Source organism: Xiphias gladius, chromosome 19 (assembly GCF_016859285.1).
Source record: "Xiphias gladius isolate SHS-SW01 ecotype Sanya breed wild chromosome 19, ASM1685928v1, whole genome shotgun sequence".
In the NCBI taxonomy this organism is placed as follows: Eukaryota; Metazoa; Chordata; class Actinopteri; order Istiophoriformes; family Xiphiidae; genus Xiphias; species Xiphias gladius.
This window is the reverse complement of record NC_053418.1, coordinates 10,686,320-10,709,287: the sequence shown is the minus strand read 5'-3', so window position 1 is coordinate 10,709,287 and position 22,968 is coordinate 10,686,320. Positions and strand designations below refer to the sequence as shown.

The 22,968-nt window shown below is 41.8% G+C and overlaps 4 protein-coding genes across 9 annotated transcripts in view; 2 read left to right on the top strand and 2 right to left on the bottom strand.

Moving 5' to 3' along the window:
* fbxl17 (F-box and leucine-rich repeat protein 17) overlaps positions 1 to 575 on the bottom strand; it is a 223,108-nt gene extending 222,533 nt beyond the window's left edge. The window contains exon 1 of the mRNA XM_040154669.1: positions 361 to 575. The gene's annotated coding sequence lies outside the window, so the exon portion shown is untranslated. The remainder of the gene's footprint in view (positions 1 to 360) is intronic.
* Positions 576 to 1,760: 1,185 nt separating this feature from the next.
* On the top strand, positions 1,761 to 3,939 carry prxl2c (peroxiredoxin like 2C). The gene is made up of 6 exons (XM_040155657.1): positions 1,761 to 1,958; positions 2,312 to 2,380; positions 2,548 to 2,601; positions 2,942 to 3,047; positions 3,147 to 3,281; positions 3,411 to 3,939. Exons 1-6 carry the CDS (start codon positions 1,776 to 1,778, stop codon positions 3,539 to 3,541), a joined length of 678 nt encoding a protein of 225 aa, XP_040011591.1. The 5' UTR covers positions 1,761 to 1,775; the 3' UTR covers positions 3,542 to 3,939.
* Positions 3,940 to 4,566: 627 nt separating this feature from the next.
* cdc14b (cell division cycle 14B) lies at positions 4,567 to 18,057 on the top strand. 6 transcript variants are annotated; one of them, XM_040155146.1, is made up of 15 exons: positions 4,567 to 4,859; positions 6,056 to 6,146; positions 6,909 to 6,984; positions 7,677 to 7,769; positions 7,911 to 7,987; positions 8,319 to 8,385; positions 8,474 to 8,624; positions 8,718 to 8,948; positions 9,134 to 9,272; positions 9,904 to 10,069; positions 10,204 to 10,301; positions 14,897 to 14,944; positions 15,036 to 15,161; positions 16,993 to 17,058; positions 17,275 to 18,057. In XM_040155146.1, exons 1-15 carry the CDS (start codon positions 4,751 to 4,753, stop codon positions 17,312 to 17,314), a joined length of 1,578 nt encoding a protein of 525 aa, XP_040011080.1. In that variant the 5' UTR covers positions 4,567 to 4,750; the 3' UTR covers positions 17,315 to 18,057. The 6 variants fall into 6 exon arrangements, 5 of the variants coding, with proteins under 5 accessions (XP_040011080.1, XP_040011078.1, XP_040011081.1 ...); XM_040155144.1 differs by lacking the exon at positions 16,993 to 17,058 and adding an exon at positions 15,598 to 15,766; XM_040155145.1 differs by lacking the exons at positions 4,567 to 4,859; positions 16,993 to 17,058 and adding exons at positions 5,549 to 5,893; positions 15,598 to 15,766.
* A 235-nt stretch (positions 18,058 to 18,292) lies between these two features.
* On the bottom strand, positions 18,293 to 22,709 carry LOC120805185 (intracellular hyaluronan-binding protein 4-like). Its single transcript, XM_040155149.1, has 9 exons — positions 22,575 to 22,709; positions 22,187 to 22,424; positions 21,269 to 21,428; positions 20,581 to 20,724; positions 20,405 to 20,476; positions 20,227 to 20,307; positions 19,378 to 19,552; positions 18,840 to 19,028; positions 18,293 to 18,519 (listed from the first exon to the last, which is right to left on the bottom strand). The coding sequence occupies exons 2-9, from the start codon at positions 22,416 to 22,418 to the stop codon at positions 18,454 to 18,456; spliced, it is 1,119 nt and encodes a 372-aa protein (XP_040011083.1). The 5' UTR covers positions 22,419 to 22,424; positions 22,575 to 22,709; the 3' UTR covers positions 18,293 to 18,453.
* Between the last annotated feature and the right edge of the window lie 259 nt (positions 22,710 to 22,968).

Sequence of the window (22,968 nt, the reverse complement as noted above, 5' to 3'; positions counted from 1 at the left end):
AATGAAAACACAAAGATGTAAACAGTGAACAGGTGGTCATTTGTTTAGCATACGTTCACTCTCTCACACACACACACACACACACGCACACAGGCAGGCAGGCAGGCAGGCAGGCAGGCACACAGGCAGGCACACAGGCACACAGGCACAAAGCAGTCTGAACGTGACGTTTGTGTTTTGCCTGAAATTGTGACAGGTTTATGTCTCACATTTGCTCCAGTTTAGCAACATATCTATACCTCACTTCGAGGGAAAAAAGACACGGTTCCGTTGCTAACCCGGGTCATCTTTCTGACAGGCTAGCTTGCTCCATCACTAGATGCTAGGTTAGCTGTAGCTTCAACATGAAACATCTCTCACCACTTCACACGGTGCTCCCACACTCCGGACGGTGCTCGCATAATACTGCTATCCTGCACGGTCCAGGTGAGCGTTGACAAGTCCTGGCAGGAGAGACACGGACGCAAGGAACCCCGCTACTGAACTAGCGTAGCTCCGGCTCTGCAGCTGCTGTTCCTGCTGCTCTGCTCTGGAGGACAACACTTCCGCACCGAGAGAGCAGAGCGAAGGAAGCCGACGAGAGCGATTCGTAATTCGTCGTGAGGGCGGGATGAAGCTGCAGCTGTGGGGCCAAGAGGGAGAAACGAAGCCTGAAGTAACTGTGGCTTAAACAGTGGTGGAAGAAGTACTCCGATCTTTGCAGTGCGTTTCTGTTTTTTAATCCTGTCCGTATAACGCAATACAGTTCAACAGCACCACAAAGTGCAGCCTCCAAATTGATCACACAGTTGAATCAACACCTCTCAACACAAACTGAACATTATAACCTTCACGAAGGTTGGATTTATTGCAGGACTGTTGTATTACACTGCATTAGTTTTAGCTAGGCGTACCTATGAACTGCAAACTGAGTGTATATTTAAAGTACAAAAAGTAAAAGTACTCATTATGCAAAGTAGTCCATTCCAGAATAATGTATATCTATATTAAGTAATGAGTACATTTGAGAAAATAACCCTGGTGATATCAGCATAAAGTGTTAGTTTGAGTTGACAGAATTTATGGAAAGTCTGCATTACAAAGTTTAGGTGTGGAGTCTGGCATTTAGGAAAGCAGAGAAAGTTCAATGGAAAATGCTACTGAACTGCTTTATGGTAGTTGCAGGATCCATTGTTTGGGGAGCTTGGCCTTTAAGGAAGTAAAAGTCAGGAACATCAGCCCCCGCTGCTTCAATTTTGGACTTTCTTTTTCGTATCTGTCTCTTGCCAGTTCCCCGGCTTAATGGAAATGCCACATTACATTGCTGGAATATCCCTTTAATGGCTCATCCAGGCACAGCGCAGTACCCATGTGCAACCGGGTGTCAGACGGTGACTTGTTTCTCAGCACGCCATGCACAAATACCAGACGACATCCTGCAAATGCTAGTTTTAATCACATATACAGATGGTTGTAGCTGCACGTGTGCACCGTTGCCAGTTTTTTGTCCTGCATTCAGTAAAATGATGAATAGTAGAATTGTTTATTGGTTATTTCTGTTATTAACAATAAATATGTATTTCTTTCCTATTCACCTTAAGTGGCATTTTCTGACCTCTCTCCCCTCGCGCTCGCTCTCTCTCTCTCTCTCTCTCTCTCTCACACACACACACACACACACACACAAACACACACAGCAAATGGGCGTGAATTTCCAGCCACTAGGCAGCTCCTCCAGCCTACAAGGCATCTCCCAAAATAGTAGTGCGAATTCAGGAAGACGCAGGAAAAAAAAAATGGCTGAAGCAGTTTCACCAATAACTCGACAAGTAACAGGAGGAAACGGGGAAACTCGGGCCCCTTCTGTCGATATGCGCCTTGAAGATGTCGAAGATTGTTTGATTTACGACCGGCACGGAGTCTCTATTCCTTTCAAGAAGTTATACCAAGAGAGGACATCGGTCATAATTTTCGTGCGGGTAGGGAGAACATTCTTGTCCGGCTTAACCCCACTGATGAGTTGTAGGGTATCCCGCCAGAGGTTGCATTCGTAAAATCACGAGAGTTTGGGAGATAATTAGATCGAGCCCCGAGGGATGCTTGTTTTGAAGGCATCACAGTAGGGCCGCAGGTGAGCCTCAGCCTTGCTGGACAGATGCCCCAGCAACTTCCCATGCTATGATGGAAGTGGAAGAATGAAGAGATGGTGTCCCTAGGTGAAGGCAGAAAGCTAAAAACACTCTATAGGTGCAAGATGAGAGTTTTAAAAGGTAATGTAATATTTCATGTTACTTTAGCCTATTAACACGATATATACTGTATGTCCCCGCAGAATTTCTTGTGCTACAGCTGCAAAGAATATGTGGATGACTTGAGCAAAATACCTAGGGAAGCACTGGAGGTAAGCACGGAGCCATCTCTATGAATGCACTGGAGGCAATCACACCAGGCAGCATAGCTGCAAGTTCGACATACAAATCACGGATGATACTGCAGTGATAGCTCTGATTAGAATCAATGTAAATGAATGATTCTGAGCAATCCAAAATTTGATGTGTGTCGTTGCAGGGTGCGGACATTAGACTGATTGTGATTGGTCAGTCTGCTCATCGCCATATTCAGGTAATTTATTTATGATCAATGTACATCACATCGCAGTGTCCCACAGATTTCTGTCAAGCTGAATTAGTTCTCAGTCTTCAGTTGTGATGTAGTGTAACTGCACATTTTATTATGATTCACACTCTATTAGATTTTTTTAAATCAAATCTTTTATTGCAGAGGTTTTTGATGCACTTACCTAGATGTTTTTATGTTTTGTTTGTTTGTTTTTTGTACCCTGGTCCTTAAAGCGGATCAAAAATCATTTTGCTATATTACTAATTAATTACATATAAACTTGAATTTGAATTTGAACATACTGTACATGCAGGTGAGATATCTGTCTCTATCTCTCATCTAGCCATTCTGCTCGCTGACGGGCTATCCCCATGAAATATATGTGGACCCGGAGAGGTGCATTTATCAGAAGCTTGGGATGAAGAGGGAGGAGAAATTCACAAACTCCGGTAAAGCAATAACAGTATGAGGGCAGTATGAGTCAACTTATTCCACGCTGGTAAATAATGAAGAATTGCATATGTGTGTGTATTTTTTTTATCAATCAGCAAACCCTAGTCCTCATGTGAAGTCTGGTGTTTTTGTGGGCCAAATGAAGAGTATATGGAGGGCCATGACTAGCCCTGCCTTTGACTTTCAGGGTGACCTACATCAGCAAGGTGGAGCCATCATTGCAGGACCAGGCAAGCTTTCCCGTCTCTCTCTCTCTCTCTACTTCCTTGTATCCCTGTAAACGTTCAATCTTATTCTCTCTCTCTCCCTCCATAGTGTTATATCGTTCTCTGTTTCTCCCTCACTCCCTCTGTCCGCAGGCTCTCGAGTTCATTTTTGCCATCACGACATGAACCACCTGGACCACATGCCCATTACCTGGCTCCTGCAGCTCGCCGGAGTTCAGCAGGCCCTGGACTTCAGCGACGAGCCAAAGGTCATCCATGTATAGCCAGGTGGCCACCTGAAAGTCTGCTTCGCCCCACGTCACTGTTATTATCACGCATGCAGAGGTGTACACATGTCGTTTGTTTAGTTGCATCGCATTGTTTATCATTTCTGTCCTGGGTTGTGACTTGACTGCCTTGCCAAAATCTTGGAGAGGTCTGAATGTTTTATTTATTTAATTTAATCTTTGTTTACACAGGAAGTCTCTTGTGATACATTATATTATTTTATAAGAGAGACCCGGCCAAAATGGCAACGAAAGATAGATGTCACATAATTCATTTACAAGTCAGAAACAACGGAACAAGACCTCAGAGAAATGAGACTGATAAAAACTTTCAGTCTATGTTGAGTGTGAAACTTCATTTTTGATCTTGATAACAGGTAGTTACAAAAAAAAAACCAGTAAGAAAGAATCTTAACTCAAGATCTGATTACCAGCTTTTGCCAGAGCTTCCATTCACATCTCATGGGCTGATGAAGTTGAAAGCTCCGGAAAAAAAAGCCAGTAAGTGAACTGAGCAGACTCATTCTCCTAATGAAGACCATGAGATGTGGTGAAAAGCTTTTAAGTGGTTTTCTGCCAAAACAGCGTGAGTGATGTGTGGTTGAGTGTGTAAAGGGGGGTATGCTCGCATTGCACACTGGCAGCGTGATAAATATTGATGAACACTCAGTAACAACTGGTGCACTAATGTCAGTAATTAGCCTTATCGCACTCTTGTTTTTATTCCCACTTTCCCCTTTTACACAGTGTTTATTATACTGTAAATAAAGTCTAATCGCTATTTCGTGGCCGCATTCGTATGCACCGCCGTGCATTTGTGCATGGTCACAGCACAGTTACACCCGAACGGTACCGACTCAGCACCTGGGGCGACGTCCCCGACAATCTCTCTATACGCGGCTGCTGCTATTGAACGGTGAAGGGTGGGCACTGGACACCCAGTCCCTGATACGTCACATGCGGGGGGATTCAGAGAGCAGGAACCTGCCCCTGCTCACAGACGTCACCACCGCCGGAGAGGCTGGAGCAGGCGGCGCGGCGCACACGCGCACACGCGGAGACGGACCGTCGGCAGCAGCCGGAGCGGGGCATGCCCCAGTGAGACGGCGACGCGTCGGGCACAACGAGCCGCCGCATCGCGAGGCGGAGGAGGAAGGCCTGTGGCGGCCGCTCGGGAATGTCCACCCGCGAAGCCCCGAGGAGAAAATGAAGCGCAAGAGCGAGGGGAGGCGAGCCGAGTCGCGGAAAAAGCGCCGTGCAGCCCACAACAGCCCAGAGGCGGAGCCAAACTCTGATATTTACATTGAGATAACAGGTAAGGGGGTTTGCAGAATGAACCCTGTCAACTCTACGCCTAGTTGGCAGATATGTATCGATGCACACAGCAGGCTTCGCATGCACATAATTGCGTTTTAAGACGACAGGGTAGTGTGAAAGTCTTTGATTTTTTTTTTTTTCAGCTTTTGCCCTAATATGGCGACACCGTCTAACCCTTTATCGTTAATGCACTGGGTTTTCGCCGACTTGCCCTCGCAGTCTGTGCACAGAATACGCAATTATTAGCTGTTCAGTTTTGCTCGGGTATTTACTTCAGAGGAAAGGAAAATTAAACCAGAACTTCTCTTTGTCTCGTTTCTATGGGCTGTGTGCGAGTTACAGCCGTGCACGGAGAGGTGGATCGGTGCGTTAATGTCATAAATATCACAGTTAACCCACTGTCAGACTCGTCTAACGTTGATTTTTCGCATCTCTTCTGGCGTTTTTTCCTGGTTCTTGCACATCCTTGAGGAGCTCAAGTCTGAGGGAGGGAGGTCAGTCGAGCTGGAAAATCACGAATCTGTATTGGCTGAGGGATCGTCCTAGCAACCGCTTGGGCAACCTTCCCGGGGCCTATCAGGTGTCTTATGTGGAGAACTTTAAACTGAAGGAGGCGTGACGGACAGCTCGTTCTTCCAATTGTGTCGCGCGCTGCATCCGTCGCAACCAATAGAGTCCCGCGGAGCATCGTAGGGGAGGAGTCAGGAGGAGGTCATTTTTAGCAGAGTGCGCACTTGTACACGAAATTCTCTTTCCCTCCTCTTCGACTGGTAACTTTCTCGTCTTTGGTTGCAGAGCCAGGCTCAAACACGCTTACCTTGTAACGTAAGACTCTTAAATTACCGCCTTTCACTTTTTCCCGTTCTTTAAATCTCCGCGCGCATTGTTGGTGTAAGTTTTACTCAGTATGCGCAAGTCGCCCTGAAGAAAATTAACCTCGTACGTACGTTTGTATGGAAAACGTCATGTTCAAATCTGTGGGCGGTATGACCGCGGACGACGTTTCGCCGAGATGCATCGAGTTCATCAAGGGTAAGTTGCCGGAGAAGATATTAAAGAAGTGGCTGCAGGCAAAGACAAGGTGGTTTGGAGAAAAACGAGACAATAGAAGTATGTTTGCATGACAAAAGCAAGTAACTGCTTCTTTATTTTATCACCCCCATCCCCTCCCGTCCCCTCCCCTCCCCCCCCCAGATCAACTATATTTCGCCATATTTCAGCAAAAGATCAAGAGCACAGCTGAACGACACTGTTTCTGCATAGACGAAGAGCTGGCGTATGAGAAGTAAGTTATCAGTCTCGGCCCAACTTTGCATTTTGAACAGACTTGGTTTGCTGGGTTTTAGGCGTCGCTTTTGTGCTTTGCATCTTGCCATTGCACTTTTTTTTTTTTTTTTTTTTTGAATGCAACGATGGACAATGCCCAAACCGTATGTTCTCACTGCAGTCGTCATCTAAAAGACGTCTTCTCCACCCTTAGTGCTGGAGCGAGCAAGGTTTGCACCCAACGAGTTCAAATCGCAGCGAATCTCGGTTTAGCTCTTAGTGCAGAAGCCGTTAGTATCAGTTTACAACGCATATTGAGATTGGTTATTTTGGGTACGTTGGATTTAAGAGGATTTTGATGCACTGCCCTTTTTGCTGTCGGAATAAGTTTAAGTAACCACAACAGCATTAAAGATGGGAGGTAAGTTCATTAAATACAAGCACCGTGGCGCGGCAACAGCAGCAGTTTCAGGGCTTGCAGTGGAGGGCAGGGCTGATCCAATGGGCTGTTGTTAGACTGGCCACAGGAGAGGACATGACTGACCTTTCCAAGCCGTGTTTGTGCCAGTGGTACAGAAAAGACCTCTTGTCTCTGCAGCTTTCTTGTCCTTTTCTGATAGACCCACTCTAGCATCAAATGCTTGCAAATATAGTCTTTACACTGTCCAAGGTAGCTGATTTTATCTGGTAAAACATCCCCAGAGACCGTAGCTGGTTGCATAAATAGCCACTCTGACACACTCTTTCTTCTTCTGCGTCTCTCTCTCCCCCTCTCTCGCAGCTTCTACGCGGACTTCGGTCCCCTTAACCTGGCCATGTTTTATCGCTTCTGTTGTAAGCTGACAAAGAAGCTCAAGGTAAAGTAAACCACTGCTCTTAATTGCACTTCCTGGAAAAGAGACTGGGAAACAAACCCAGGTCAATCCATATCTGTTTAAACATGCAGTAGGTAAGCAAAATAAAGTAGGGTCATAGTTTAGTTTAGTTTAGTTTTTTTCATGCCAATTAGCAGGACGTGTCAACTTTCTACAGTTTAATTTATGTCCCCCAAAGATCCCAGTTTGCGTCAACTTGCAACACTACTGTTCCTCTTTATCAAGGCAATTTGTCTGAATTTGGGACACGTGGCATGCTCTTTGAGGCTGGTGGGCACAGATTTGGGCAGCTGAAGTTTGGACACAGATGATTCAGCTTCTCCACAGTTCTAGTACATAAATGTCTTATTATCCCTTTTTCGTAGCTTAAAAATTCTGTTGACTGGCGTATCCACAATACGTAGCGGTTTTGTAATGAGGTCATCTAAGAGTTAAAACTGCTTTTCCATTTACAATTTACATTTTCATCTATCGGTGTAGGTTGTCTTACCACTGCAGCTGTTCAGCCAAATAAAACCAAACATGTTTAATGTTACATAGCTGGGGTGAAAAAATAAACAACTAGATGTGCTGATGTAATTTGTTCTTTGTAATGTTGTATATTCTCATGCCACATAAATAAATAAGGCATCACACGCCAGTTCATGCTGTTTGTCATTAATGTCTTTTCGCAGTCTATTACACTCTCAAGGAAGAAGATCATATTTTATACCTGTGGAGACCAGAAGAAACAGGCCAATGCTGCCTACCTAATAGGCTCATATGCTGTAAGTAGTGTACAAACCCATGTTACATATAGTTTATGAACTGACATTGCATCTGTATAAATCTGACAAATGGTGACAGATTGAAATTATGTCAGCATTTAATACAAGAGGCACTTGCTGATTAGACATTTGTATTTGAAGGTAATGCATCTAAACATGATGCCAGAGGAGGCCTACAGTCTGCTGGTGTCAAGGAATTCAACATACATCCCATTCAGGTAACAACCCACCATATACTAACTTGAGTTGTTTTTCCAGCAATTAAGAATGAGCCACAACTGTGGCTAAAGACTTTGTCTTCACTATCAACATTCATTGTCATTTACAATAGTCACGCTACACATTTTACAATCACTGTCACTATAAAATGGTAAGAGAAGTGGGAAGAGAAGATATAGAACAAGACTAGTGAGGGCAATGGAAAGCAAGCGAGAGCATTAGATGGGAGATAGCAGTCTGCATTCTGCCAGAGAATTTTTTTTGAAAGTAAAAATGGGTCTTTAGTATGTTGCTTTGATAAATACAGTAGATGTAATTTATCTTTCGCAGAGATGCTTCGTTTGGAACCTGCATGTACAATCTGAACATCCTAGATTGCCTCCGTGCTGTTCACAAGGTACGTCATTTTAAGATTTATTTATTTTTTTCTTGCTGTGTCATGCACCTAATGAAATGACTGTAACTCACTCCCAACCATCTTTCAGGCTCTGCAGTTCGGCTGGCTGGACTTCTCTAACTTTGATGTGGAAGAATATGAGCACTACGAGAGAGCAGAAAATGGAGACTTAAATTGGATTATCCCAGGAAAGTTCCTTGCATTCAGTGGGCCTCATCCAAAAAGCAAAATAGAGAATGGTATTTGAAAAGTACACTACATAACGGTTTCTGACTTCATTATAACACATCCTAAACTCACAAGAATGTTTGTTTTTTTTTCTCTTACCTCAGGGTATCCTCTCCATGCTCCTGAGGCCTACATTCCTTACTTTAGGAAACATAACATCACAACTATCATCCGCCTCAACAAGAAGATGTATGATGCAAGGCGTTTTACAGACTCTGGCTTTGAACATCATGACCTGTTCTTTGTGGATGGGAGCACACCAAACGACACTATTGTCAGGAAGTTCCTCAACATCTGTGAGAATGCAGAAGGAGCCATAGCTGTCCACTGCAAAGGTAAGGTTTCTAACCCGCATTCACACTACTAGAAACGTTAACGGTTCAAACTATTCTGGCTGATTTGTAGTTGGTGCAAGGCACCTGTACTACGCCTATGGTTATTTAAAGTGTGCTCAGTGTCCTGTTTATTACACAACTTAATGCCATTCCACTTTTTTTTTTCCTCTCCCTTTTCCTTTCAGCTGGTCTGGGGAGGACTGGCACTCTGATTGGCTGTTATATGATGAAACATTATCGCCTGACTGCCGCAGAGGCCATTGCCTGGATACGGATTTGCCGACCAGGGTCCATCATTGGGCCTCAGCAGAACTTTGTTGAAGAGTAGGTGTCCACTGAAGGAGGATTTTAAAAATGTCATTGATTTCAAATCTTAAGCATTTCTTTATAATACTAAATATCCATGCAACAATCAGAATAAAAATTCTAAGTAGGTTTAATTTCAAGAGTTTGACAGCCATAAACTCAGCTAATCTGCTTCATCGGGCCTGTAGTTGTGGTTTGATTTGATTGACGGTGCTGGCAACATAAACAATCAATGCCACAAGTGTTGTCACATTTCAGTTTAAATGCTGCTTAACTGATTGGTGCAAGGAAATGTGTGACATTGCATTTTCACATCAAACCATTGAGAAAAGCAGTAACACGGAGATCTTTTGTGTGATATAAACAGAACTGTTTGGCATAAAATTGTGTGTTCATGTAGGATCCCATCACTTATAGTAAGATGCTGATTAAGAAAATAGGGTTTCAGGGACTTTTTAAAAAAATAAATAAAACAGGTTATTATATTGCAGAATTATGTCTCATAGAACCTTCATGTGAGGGCAGATTTCATTTGAAGAATCTTACTAATAATGATGGTGTTGTGGGTCTGGCAAGAATTATTTTGCAAATTATTATATTATTTTATCCCATTATAAATGTTCTGGTTTGTTGTACTTTTGTACATCAGGAAGCAGAACGGTCTGTGGGCTGAGGGCGACGTTTTCCAGGAGAAGATGCTAAATGAACGAGAGAACGGCAAGATGGCCGTAACCAGGATCCTGTCTGGAGTGGATGACATAACCATCAATGGGAGCAACAAGAACAGGGCACCCAAGAAAGAAGAAATGGAACTGGTGAGTTTTGAAATGACGCTCCTGCCATGCTTTCATGATTTTTGACAATACTTCCTTAAGTGGGGAAAACTAAAAACCCAAAGGACACACCGTCTTTTCTTTTCTTTTTTTTTTTTTTTTTTTTTTTCAAACAGTATAATGACGAAGAGGAGAGAAATGGCCTTACACAGGGTGATAAACTACGAGCCCTGAAGAGCAAGAGACAGGCCAGATCGTCTTCAGGTTCACTATCGTAAGTACCCAGGCAGCCTGCAAGTGTCGTCATGTGTCACGTTGATGTGTTGTAGTGCTGTAAAATGAGCTATGCCTCTCTGCGTCAGTCCCGTGGATCATTATGTGTATACAGTAGTGTTTTTCAAATCATGAGTAATTTATGATTTGGAAAAATTAGGAATTCATAATGACCAGGAAGTGACCTTTCAGGATTTTTTTGTTATGTTTCACATTTCACTTAACGAACTTCCCCCTTTCCTGACTGTTTATTCATGATAGTCAGCTGTCTTTTTGTGTCTGGTTTTAGGCATGGCTAATCTGTTAGGGCTACTCTCCCTTACCCATACCATGGCAATTTGCTCCTAATATAATAATTTATCTATGAGTTGAGGAACTAGGCCGTATCCCTGTAATATTTCAAAAACTGTTTTGTTTTTGGTTTTTTGTCGCCATCTTCTAGTTGTTTGGATTAAATGTCATTACATGCAAATCAAGAGTAATAATAAGCCATTCAATTTTCATCTATAATCAGTCTGTGATAAGATGAACAATAAGTCAAGGAAGAAGCAGGTCGAATATAAAGACACAGAGTTAGAGTAATAGTTGTTTGGAGGGCTGGATTGAAGTTATCTGATACACAATCTTCCAGAAAAAGTTTTTGTTGAGGGCTGATTTAGAAAGGCACAAAAGATGTGGAAGTTACATATATAAGCTATGAATCTGTTTTACTGCGGGATTGTTATTCTGTAAATTTTCCTCTTGGGTCAGTATTTTAAAAATAAATCTCAGAGTTGAGGGGGGTGGAATATATAGGCCAAATCAATAAAAAGTTTGCGAGTCACTAGGTTATCATGTCACAGTGTCCTTGAGGTAATTGGGCCACTCATATGGTCAATAGAAGGCTTTGCGATAGATACACTTTAATAGCTTAGATTTTTATATTTTGTGTAACATTTTTTAATTGAATCAAATCACTGGGACAAGACTTTATAGGTATATTACAACTTTTGAGGACTACAATGTCTACAGTACCTCATTCCAAAGCTCCTATACAGGATAATTATGTTATATAACACTTTACTAAACTGGTGAATTAGACTTAAATGTTATAATTAAACAACACACATTCATTGCATTGCAGTAGTGTCAAGTCAGTCCTTGATGAAGGCAGGAGAATCTTAGAAACAGAACTGACCTTGATCAAATTTGAACTGATGTCAGGTAATAGGATGCTGAGCAAATGGACGTACAGTCACTGCAATTCAGAGGTGGTAATTTAATGATGCTGCACACCGGACGTGGGAGCATGTAAATCAGTGGTTAAACATAGAATAGGGGATGTCTCTATTTGTCTGTAAGTCTTTGCTCTGCAGTGATAGAGGGGCACTCACAGCTTGGCAGTTGTAAAATCTGAAAAACTGATTCATTTCGGAAATATCAAGCAATAGAGAAACGAGGACCGTATTTGACGCTACCGCAAATTAAGCTCCAAAAATTTGAAAGTAAAAGTCGCTGTGACGTATTGCAAACACGTTGTTATGCCTTTGCCAACTTTAGATTTTGTTAGCATAAGAGTACCGCTGGACAACTGTAACATGTGACCAGCCAGTTCTGTGGAAGCATTGTGTTTCCACAGAAGATGATAAAGTACTAACGCTAACCCCCTACAGTTATCTAAACAGGAAGAACTCTAATAGATTTTTTTGCTTCCACATCATTTGTGCCCATGTAAATCAAGCCATGGAAGGTTGGGTGTCAGCATGGCTGCGGATGGTTGACTGGCCTCTGCCGCTGTACCCACATGGCTTTGGCTTTTGTTGTCCCATGTCAGGCAGGTGGTAGTGTTCTGCTGCAGCCTCATGGGTACGGTGTGGCCAATGTGTTGCCTGCCATTCAAAAGATAACAGAGAGAGGGAGAGAGAGAGTGGGGGAGAGGAAAAACAGAGAGAGGATGTGAGGTTTTGCATGATGGAGGTAAGTGCACGTCACTTCCTTTCTAGCTGACATCCTCTTCCTGTAGAAATGGTTGCTATGCCAGAGAATGGTATGGCTAACGGTATGGCTGATTTGAAGTTGTTTTTTTTTTTTATTTCTTTGATGACTACAGTGTGAAGTAGATATGCACTTAGCAGATGCATTACATCGACACACCTTTCATTTTCTGCCTCATAGACACACTCAGCTGTTCTGCTTTGGTATCGAGGCTTATCTGAGATATCCTCTGAGTTACAGTAAAGATCTCAAGTTGAGCCTGCTGTGCTTGTGAACGACAGCACCAATTTTTTAACTAATCACAGTTTAAAGGAGATCTGGATTAGCTGAAGTAAATGTTTTAGTGCATGGCTTGCAATACTGACTTGGCACTTCTCAAAGAAAATTAGTAAGGGAAACTTGGTCCTTGTTCTGATCTGCAGTAGGTACGTCCTTATTGTTTGGTAAAGTAGCTAGCTTGTCTGCTCAACAGTTTAAGTTGTAGGTGTTTTTGGAAATTGCCAATTGTAATTTTTGTGTTAGAATCATCTTTGACTGAGGTGTTTCATGAGTTTAATTAGAGGCTTCAAATGGCGTTGCTGGAATAGTAAACTCCCCCTGATCCTCATTCTATTATCAAAGATTATAAAACATCATATGTTAGCTTTTGAGGAGTTATTGGGATTAAAATGGGTTCTTATCCATTCTCAGGAGGGAGTTGATGCAGAAGGGAGATTTGCTTGTACTCAATGCCATATGCCTTATCAGTGTATACGCTGTTAGACAAACATCTAATTTCCAGCTTAACTTCACCATCTGGCTCCACTGTTTGTTTTATTATGTAATACTGAGATGCATGTTGAATTCCATCAAGATCAACGATTATATGAAAACTTTTCTTCATCTTTTCTGCCTTTTCACGCATGGCAGCAGGCATGAAACCCTTGGACATGCACGCATGGACATGCCTCTGTGTTCAATCTGTTTGTGTCTAACGTAATTAATGTTGGGCCGGGTTCATTGTCAATTGCCTGTTGTTTTTCCATTGCTTTTGTGACTGGATCAGTGGACAAAAGCCATCTGAGCTTTCTTTGCTCCTTCAGGTTTCCGTCTCTGCCAGCTTCTTTTTAAATGTTCTGTTTTTGTGGAACAAAATTTCATAATGGATACTTTAAGTCTTGAAGGAACTGACCATTTTTAGACATGTTTTTATCAACTAACGATTCGAGCTACTGATTAGTGATAAAGTATATCTGTTTATGCCTATTATGGCAGAAATTATAGTCCATAAATCTTTTTATAGACTGCATTTTTTTAAAGCCTGATTTCTCTTGATCATTATATATTGTATTTGTTTTCATTTAGTTATACAATACTTATATCTTAATACTTAATACTTTAAATTTCAGTGAAGTATATCATAGATGATTTTATGTCGTCTTATATCTACTATCGGTGTCATCTATCTTACTATCAGTAACTGTAAAATAACTGCCACGCTGTCTTTTTCACAACTCCTAAATAACAAATATTTTTGACAATGAGGATAAATTTAAGGTTTTTGTGTAAAATCTGCCAGTATGTTTATTAGCTTTTATTAAACTCTCAAATACCGATATCTACTTCAAAATTGACACATCGGTCGGGTTCTTAGTATACGGCAAACTGCCAACACATCAGAGCGAGTGAAGAACAAAAACTTGTTGACTGGCACTGCTGGATGCAAGGCTCTATGAAAGGTATTTCATCTAATCCAGTCCCAGTGGAAAAGCAGAACATCAGAGGCTTTGTGTCCTGCCCGGACGTCTCTTGTCTCTCCTTCCTTTTTTCCCCTTTTTTTCCGTTTGCTCTTGTTGTTGGATTTGTCCTCCTTTCAGATGGCTGGTAGCCATGCTGCTCTCCTCCCTGTGTAGCCTTGCCCTGTGGTGGATTGTGTATGGCTTCCCTTCTTCCATCCTGCATTTCTGTATAGACGGGTTAGGATTTCAATGAGTTCTACCGCCCGTCAGCCCCCAAAAAACCTGTCCTGCCCCCTGTTCTGGAGCTCTAACTGAGAATGCTGTAAGTGAGCCCCCTGTCTCTCTTTAATTCCCAACCCAAATCAGAAAGTCGTTTAAAATCATCCTCTTGTTACTTTATCCTTTCTGCAAGCACAGTAAACTTTGAGCTGGAGAGCAGAGCCAGCTTTTAAGGCTCCTGTCTTTTCCTTGTCACCATTTTCAAGTACATAATGATTTTGTTCCATAGACTGTTCCAATCATCCTCTCATCTTTGAACATCATGTTTTGCTGGTTATTGTGTTGATTGAACTGCCAGCCATTAAAATCAAAACCCTTCAGACAGATAAGCTGATGAAAGTAATAACTCTGTAAAAAAGACAAATCAGGTCCTTTTAAGTTGTTAAGTGCCACCCCCTGGCTTTTTCTGGTCCTTACTTGGCTTTACTAATCCTACTTGGCTGCTGAAGCTGCAATAATGATCTGTGCCTAAGTCTAAAGCTATCAATTTTTAAAGCCTTCCTGCCCATCTCCATAGTCTTTTCCTCCTCTTCCTCCACTCTGTCCTATCATCTTTCTCTCTCTGTTCTCTCCACAAATAAAGTTTAATCACATTTTTACCGTCATGTTACATGTGTTTTCACAGACAGGAAGAGAACAAGATTCACACCAGGTCATCATCACAGTCCCTAAGGTAAAGTTTGTAGCGTATATGTACAGTACCATGCACACCATCACGTCGACAAACACGTGGCTGAGACTGATAACTAATTTCTCCTCTGCAGCAGGGTCATCTTGCAATCCAGTGTTCAGGGCTGTAAGACCAGCGTCAACCCCCTGGCTCTGCCCGACAACTCAGACAGCAGGAAGAGGACCAGAACCTCACTGCCAGCCAACGGAGTAGGAGGAAGGTCAGTGGCTGGATTTGACACTGAACACTCATTTACTCAATGATAGCCCAGATGTATAACAAGAGCAGCACGAGAACTGAAAGGGGACAATTTTACGTACCCAAATACACCTCAGGTGCCTTTTTTTGCGTCTCTGCAGTTGAAAACTCAGTAAAAAGGTAGCAAATGGACTTTGAGTTTAGAGTATTTCCTCTAACAGAATTTAGGCCCTCAATGTTGGACGTTTACTTTGTTTATAATATTCCATATTTTCAATTATTTTCCATTTTCTACATTATCATTGTAGAACAGTGTTTTGTTGATGCAATAACGGATACATTACATTCTGTTCTGATGTGTTTTATGTGGAGTAGACACAGTTGAAAAGCAACCAAGAGGCTATAGCCATTCATGGATCCTTGTGGAGTAAATTAACAGCTTCCCCTCTCTCTGCCAGCTCCCTGTGCCACACCAGGCTGGTCAGGTCCCTAGGCAACTTGCATGTACTGACTGGCGACAGGGACCCAATGTGTTGTGAGCCATGTGGCAGCCATAGAGACACAGCCAGTGCCACAGCCAACACAGGCACTCTCATCAACTTAAACATGGCACAGGTCCACCTGCAGGCAAGCTAGCACAGACCCGCTCTGAGCCATATGGAGACTTGGGCTGCATTTGCACACAGATTGAAAAACATTTTTTTAACAAGTTTAGGGTTTTCTTAGTTTAGAGAACAGATCTGCTCTGTGCTGCCCAAATAGGAAAAATCATATTTAAATGGTTTTTCCCTGGTTTTGGCAGCCATGGGCTGATCAGATCGTGGAGCAAAGTTAAAGATCAGATCATCGGTGCTTGTGTAAATCCAGCCAAAATCCAGAGGCTCAGCACTCTCCCTCTTTCTCCTCTTACTGCTCAAGACAGTGGTTGCGTCATAATCACTTAATGTACTTAGGCTGGGATGCATCAACAATGAATACATTTTTAAACAAACTCAAACTATGGTTTAGCTACAAATTCTTTTCAATCAGCTCTTTTAAGTATTTAGGAATTAGATCAAAATGGTTAAAAGAAATGAAATTTTTCTGACAGTTCAGATGAATCCAAATGTCTGGAGGGCAGTGTCTTTTGATGTAGTTGGGAGAGAAGTTTTTTTTTTTTTTTTTTTTTTTTTAATAAACAAATGACTTTTCCTATTAAATCATGGCAACTTTTGATAAAGGTCAGTTAGTTTGCCAGCATAAATCCTAAAATAACAGTAAACCAATGTTATATATCTCAAAGAGATGAAATGTAGCAAAATCAAAACTGAATTTTAATTCAAATTAACAGAAGTCAAACTTCAGTTTTTATATTTTCCATCCTAATACTTCTTGTACTTTTAATCAGTTAAGGCTTTATTTATAGGGCTACATCTAAATCATCCAACATAGTTCATTTCAAATATAGTTAAGTAAACTGGTTGTCCGGAAGATGGACTTAAATTAAAAGATGGTGCAACCCAGCCACAGTTCCTCTACAATCAGATGCTGTACTAACATTACATATATCCTGACATTGTCCAGGACTAATGTTTAGTAAATCTGACCCTGCTTATGTACAAATGTCAGGTTGAACTCCAGCCGCCTAAGTCTCCCTGCTCTTCGTTTCAGTAGCTTTCCTTGCATGCTCTCTAAGAATAGAGGATTTCGGAGTATGACTGGCTATAGCTTTTCTGGACTCTGCTGCTCACGGTGTCTTCTACTCTGGCCTGTTGTCACCACTCTGTTGTCATGTCTGCATCCTTCACTGATGCTAATCTGCAGTTTTCTCCCCTTCCTCATTCCTTCTCTCTTATATTTCTTACATGCAACAGACGCACTGTCTCCCGAGGACGTAAAGCTCGCAGCTCTTTGAAATCAATTAGATTTTCCAGGCTATGGTATCTATCTCATCTTCATTTTCTGTGTTATATATTGTAAATAGTGTCATTTGGCGTCTTTGGAATTATGTATTCTGAAGCATTCTCATAGGCATGTTTGTGATCCATGTGCATCAACGGTGATTGCATGAATGGAAAAATGCTGACCGATCAAACTGAACAGTGCAATGTAAATCTCCCTACTAATGCTGACTTTGTGTTTGCTTTCTTTTATAGTCACTCCATACCCAAAGCTAGAGCTCCTCTTCTTCGATGAGCCTGTGGATCTGGAAATCCTGAGGAAAATTTACATGAAATCCAACTTATACAGCTGTAATAGTTTCAGTTCATTTTTAATTGAGGAAAAAGTTGGACAACAAACTTTAAACAACGTGATGTGACATGTCAATCATTTAGAGATTGTTATTTTACCCGTAAGGCACTTTGGTTTTTGTATTTTTAAACACAGCATCTTGAAACAAATAGTTTTAATCACTGCCTGGTTGTTCCTACTTATTGAAGCATGCAGTAGCAAACATCAGATTTAACCACATGTGGTCACTGTGCAGCAGGTAATCTGATTTATAAAATGGATGATTAGCATTAGAGAGATCTGGAGAAGGATTTAGCCAGGAGTTTGGACTAAAAACTTGCTCTTGGCCTTCCATGGCAGAGTGCCCAAGGGTGTTTGCCATGGATGTCAATGAAATATCTAATCTCTATTGGCAAGAATTCCATCACGTGATACAGTACTGTGCACATTTCTTCTGCCATTCAGCATCGGGCTTCTTTCATTCTTTTCATTTACTCGTGAAGCTTTGAAGCTACTGTATTTCAAGACTGTAAATATCAACATTTGATATACTCAGTTTGTATTTTGTAAATATTTTTGTACTATGTTTGAATCATGCTATGAAATAAGTCAATGGTCCTAATGGGGCCTTGTCTAACTCATGTTCATAATCCACTGAAGACATTAGCTTGAAACACACAGAATTCAACATTTCAAATAAAATTGTACGCCCAAGCATGTTTCTGGCTGTTTGTCTATTGGTTTTCATGCCGAGTCACAGTAGGATACTTCTTTTGCCCAGCCAAGGACAGTTGCATTATAGCCTACAAATGCCAGGCAACATTGGTCCATTCACCTAAATTTCTCACATTCCTGACTTGTTTAGTTTAAACTGTCCTAGTGTTGTATTTAAAACTTTAAATTTAAAAAAAAAAAAAAAAAAAACTTCCAACAGATCAAAGATAAACTTGCAGAAGCATTTATTCCCCAGTAGTCAAATGTAAAGCAGTGCCTTCAGTGCAACAGAATCCCAAACCTTAAGAACAGCAGAAACATGAAAACGGTTCTCTAGCAAGTGCAACAAAAATTCCCCACAGGAGGTAAACAAACAGATGTGTATGCAATTATCTCCCTGTTGGTAGTGCTGGGAAGTCTTCTGGGTCATCTGGGTTAGGAGCCAGGTCATCCTCCTAAGGGGAAAACTGACATTAGCAACTCAAGTCAGATTATACAGTTTACCTAACATATGACTTGCTCCAAATATTCTGGTTAATTATAAATTTTGTTTTGCTATCGATTCCCTGGTAGTTAGCTATGTGAGGCAAGTACACTGGGTTTTACTGGTGTAAATTTCTACCAACAATCAGTCCCCAATTAAAAAAGTGCAAATGCAGATATGCAACAGGTGAGCATCTATCTACAAAGACTGGTGAAAGGATTTATTTTAAAGTTTTTCCTTCCAGTATGTTATCCCAAACACCCATATGCATCTCTTTAGCTGAAAACATACCCTCTCCAATATGGGTTTAACTCTCTCTGGGCGACTAGTAGGACCACCTCGTGCTCCCCTTCCACGACCCCCACGAGTGGGGCGTCCAAGACTCCCAAAATTGATGTCCAGGAGGGAGGTGATGTCATTAACAGACCTACGAAGGAAGTTGCCTTCATCCTCCATTTCTTCTGGGGTCCCCTTGAGGTTCTGAAGATTGGAGGCAAACGCTAAATATAGTCCAACAGACAGTTGAACCCGACAGGTACAGAAAAACTCAACATCGTCTCCATTAGCCACCATCTAAGTTCTTGCTAAGAAAAAGAACAAGAAAAAAGCCTGGTCTGCAATTTTCTCATTATGGTTTTGTTAGGTTGAGTCCCCATTCAAAGAAAGGACAACCTCAGTGCGATTCACCATTTGCCTTGTTTACACAGTTCGGAAGGACTTGTGTCTGTATGCTGCAAGATGACGCTTACAATATTGCTTAAGTCATGGCTCAACTTTTAGGGCTTTGCTGTTTTGAGAACAGATTCTATAAAGTGTTTTATATTCTAACCTCCAGGTGCTTTGACTGGTGGATGACCTTGGCTTTTGAGGGAATCTTGTTCTCTGTTTTGCGGATATTAAACTCTGGCTTTGGACGACTCATCTCCTGCACGGCTTTCCACTCGTCCAGGGTCATCTCCATGGCAACCTGGACCACCATCTCTCCGTCCTCCTCTTCCATTGTGCTATCATAATTGGGGACAAACTACATCTGTCAGTCCACTTTGTCACAATGCATCAATTATCTAAAATTGAAATATAGTGCGATACTACGCAACAGAGATGTTTAGGTTGTTCCTTAATTTAAAATAAAATAAATAAAAATAAAAAATAAAAAGCTCGTGGCATATTGTTGGGAGCCAGTGGGATGTATCATTGCAAGAGGGTCAAAATCCATTTGAAAACATTGTTGCAACCTGATTATCTTATGCAACAAATGTATCATTGAAATACATATTAAGCCAGCAGATGTCTTAGTATTTTTCATAAAAACAAATTTTGTACTTTGTAAAGAAACCCTCTTTTTAGTTATTTGTTTTTTTATACATTGGATTTTGGATCAACATTAGCAACTTGTGTGCTTTGCTGAAAACAGAAAGCAAATTTCATTGTCCACAAGTTAGAAATGTGATCAATAGGCAAAAGAAAGCAAAACCCTTAACATGTTCTGCATTACTTCAGGTCTTTAAAGCAGAGAGTCTAGATTTGTTCCCCTCAGCATCAGTTTATTGATGTTAAAAACATTTTTACATGTATTTAGAGTAGTTCAGACTAGTCAGCTGTCGCTCTTGACAGATGAATTTGCCACTGAGCCAGGTGATGGTCGTTTTAAAGAAAGATGCTTATGTGCACCACTCACCGATTCTGATTTTCTTCATCCACAGGTATCTGGGGCTCCTCAGATTTGACTGAAGCATCAGATGTCACCTCCATTAATTCACTTGACAAAAAGGGACATGAACGAACAGAAATGCATCTGTACTGTACCCAGGTGTAAAAAGTGGTCATTTCCATGTTGTTGATGAAAGTTGTTTTACCTTGCAGCTTCCTCAACACAGCCCCAGTTCCAGGGTCCTCTGCCTCCTCTCTTTTCCTCAGGAGATATACCTCTGCAATGAAGGTTAGAAAAGTTGTCAACGCACAATTGTTAGAGACAAACCAACAAGGACGTAGGCTTTTTAAGCTGGACTGCTACATGAACAAAAAGGCTTACGTTCCATTGTGTCGATCATATTCTCTCTTGCCCCTCAGGTTGGAGTTGTCCGGGTTCCTTGTGTATCCTCCACCACCTCTTGCTCCTCTCCTACTTCTAATCCCCCCTCTGCCCCTGAGGTCAGAGTCTGCAACATAGGAAGGCCTGAGGAACAATCAGGAAAAAGTAATTTTATTCCTGTGACAGCTCCTCCACCACCTGATGGAGTACTGCACTAGACACTGGTCACTGGTTGTCTGATTTTTTGTGGTAGTGGTGGTGGGGGGGCGACATTACTTAAAAATCAATGACAGTTACAGGAGAAATGTTAGATGACATTTTGGCATTAACCAAACTATAAGTTACTGGTCGTACCAGACCAAGCAAGACTGCGGCAGCAAAACCCCTGAGTGTCATTTTCTTGTAGGGGGAAGCAAGTGTCATTTCTTCTTTTAAAAGCTGCAGTGTTCTTTTAAAATAACTCAAGTTATGGGAGTGGGTTTAAAAAAAAAAAAAAAAAAAATCCCTTACTAAAAAATGTCCCTCGTTGAAACTATTTGTGGGTGAAATAAAAATTTAAAAAACGTTTTACACTGATTACAATTTGGACGAATTTTTTTAATCAGTGTTGGTGCTGTATAAACATGTGCAGACTCTAGAAATCACAATACAGTTTTGTTTTAGCCTCAGCTTATATGAGCACACATACTTAGATATGGAAAACTCCTGTGGGTACTCTTGGTTGGCCCTACGCTCCCCAGCGCCAGCTCTCTTCATGCCCCTCTGGGCCTCCTCTCTGCCATCGCCGCTGTCGGTCACTGGCCCAGGACGTGCCGGCTGCTGCTGCTGCTGCTGCTGCTGCTTTTGGACTGAGGACAGAAACTGAGGTCGGTGGGATATTCAGCTGTGTTGTGTTTTATCATTTTCTCCCCCCCCTCCCCATTTGTTTTACCAATGACGTGAGAAATCTTAAATTACATCTCTGGTCAGGCAAATCAAGCAAAACTGCCCTTGTTGAAACCACTCATCCATAAAACCCCACTTACTACGCATTCTGCAACACCACATAAAGTGCTGGCTGGATATTTGATTCTTCCGGTTCTCATTTATGTCTCAACCTTGTTTCTAAAATCATTTTCCAGTCTCCTGCTTACCCTCTCTCAAACCTCCATGCTGCAAAATGAAAGAATCTGTGCAATAAATCAGACAAATGCTGCAAAACAAAAAAGGAAACAGTCCATTCAAACACACACAAAAAAAGGGGATGACTGCAAATAACCTAAGTTTTTTTTATACATTTTGGTAGATTTGTCTCACTGAATCAGTGGATGGCTAGTTCTCATGTCAGGGGTAAAAACCAAGCCTTTGCACGCAGTTTTGAATGTGCTATGAAATCATTTGGCAAGACAGCTGCCCAAAAACCCACCCTGACAGCAGGCACATGTGCTCAACAGCCTCGCTGACCTTGCACCATCAGCAGCTGACAAAGCCGAAGCAAACCGGCCACTCTTGGCTGGGCTGTCCAATCTAGAAATACTAGCAGCTGCCAGAATCGTTCGGGTTCGGGGTGTGCGATGATGATGATGATGATGATGATGATGATGCAGCCGAGCGTGTGGAGCCTTACCTGGAACCGGGTCTTGACCGTCCGAAGCGATGGGGACGCGTCTGTCCTTCTGAGATTCCTTCTGACCGGGTTTTTTCTGCTTGCCTTTCTTCTTCTCCTCTTCCTTCTTCTTCTTTTTCTTCTTCTCCTTCTCCGTTTCAACTTCGTTCATCAAGTCGAAGGGGTCGGCGTCGTCATCCAGAAGATTCCCGAACCTGTTCGCCACAATGCACCCGTAGGCGTCCGGCAGCATTTTGCCCTGTGTGTCACGAAGAAAGAAAAGAGGAAAAAGAAGAAGAAAAAAAAAAAAAAAAAAAAGACGGTTCAAAAATCGCTCCCTCCTCACACTCCCAGTATGAACACGTATCTTTCAAATGCCAGACAGCAAGAATAAAACTCAAGAATCCACCGTTTTTCCTGCTGAGGTTACAACAGCAAAGAGCCGCGGACTGTGCTACGCATCCCCAGTGAACGTCCAACAAACGCACGCGTCAGGTCGTCCACACTTTTAAATGTTTGCACGTGTGGAGACGCGCGACGCCACGCCCCTGTGCTCATCAGTGGGCCATTCCCTAATCAATATTCATCGAGTGGACTTGGCTCAGGTCCTTGACCAGTGTAGGTGGATCTGCTTAGTCAGGACATGCTGCTCGAAAACTGGCACAGGGACTGAAGTCAAAGGGGAGTTTTATTTATTTAAAAATAATAATAGAATAAATGTTAGTAAAAATAAAGCTTGCCTGGACAAATAACATAAAATTCAAAGATAAAACATAAATATTTCCATTTTGAATTTAAATGAA

Bases quoted from the DNA above. Each gene is read 5' to 3' on its own strand.
- prxl2c (XM_040155657.1), top strand. From the start codon at position 1,776: ATGGCTGAAGCAGTTTCACCAATAACTCGACAAGTAACAGGAGGAAAC. The intron at 1,959-2,311 runs GTAGGGAGAACA...ATGTCCCCGCAG, and splicing joins CGGTCATAATTTTCGTGCGG to AATTTCTTGTGCTACAGCTG. The intron at 3,282-3,410 runs GCAAGCTTTCCC...CTCTGTCCGCAG, and splicing joins AGCCATCATTGCAGGACCAG to GCTCTCGAGTTCATTTTTGC.
- cdc14b (XM_040155144.1), top strand. From the start codon at position 4,751: ATGAAGCGCAAGAGCGAGGGGAGGCGAGCCGAGTCGCGGAAAAAGCGC. The intron at 4,860-6,055 runs GTAAGGGGGTTT...TCCCCCCCCCAG, and splicing joins TATTTACATTGAGATAACAG to ATCAACTATATTTCGCCATA. The intron at 8,625-8,717 runs GTATTTGAAAAG...CTCTTACCTCAG, and splicing joins AAAAAGCAAAATAGAGAATG to GGTATCCTCTCCATGCTCCT.
- LOC120805185 (XM_040155149.1), bottom strand. From the start codon at position 22,418: ATGCTGCCGGACGCCTACGGGTGCATTGTGGCGAACAGGTTCGGGAAT. The intron at 20,725-21,268 runs GTATGTGTGCTC...ATTGTTCCTCAG, and splicing joins CAGGAGTTTTCCATATCTAA to GCCTTCCTATGTTGCAGACT. The intron at 20,477-20,580 runs GTAAGCCTTTTT...CCTTCATTGCAG, and splicing joins TATGATCGACACAATGGAAC to AGGTATATCTCCTGAGGAAA.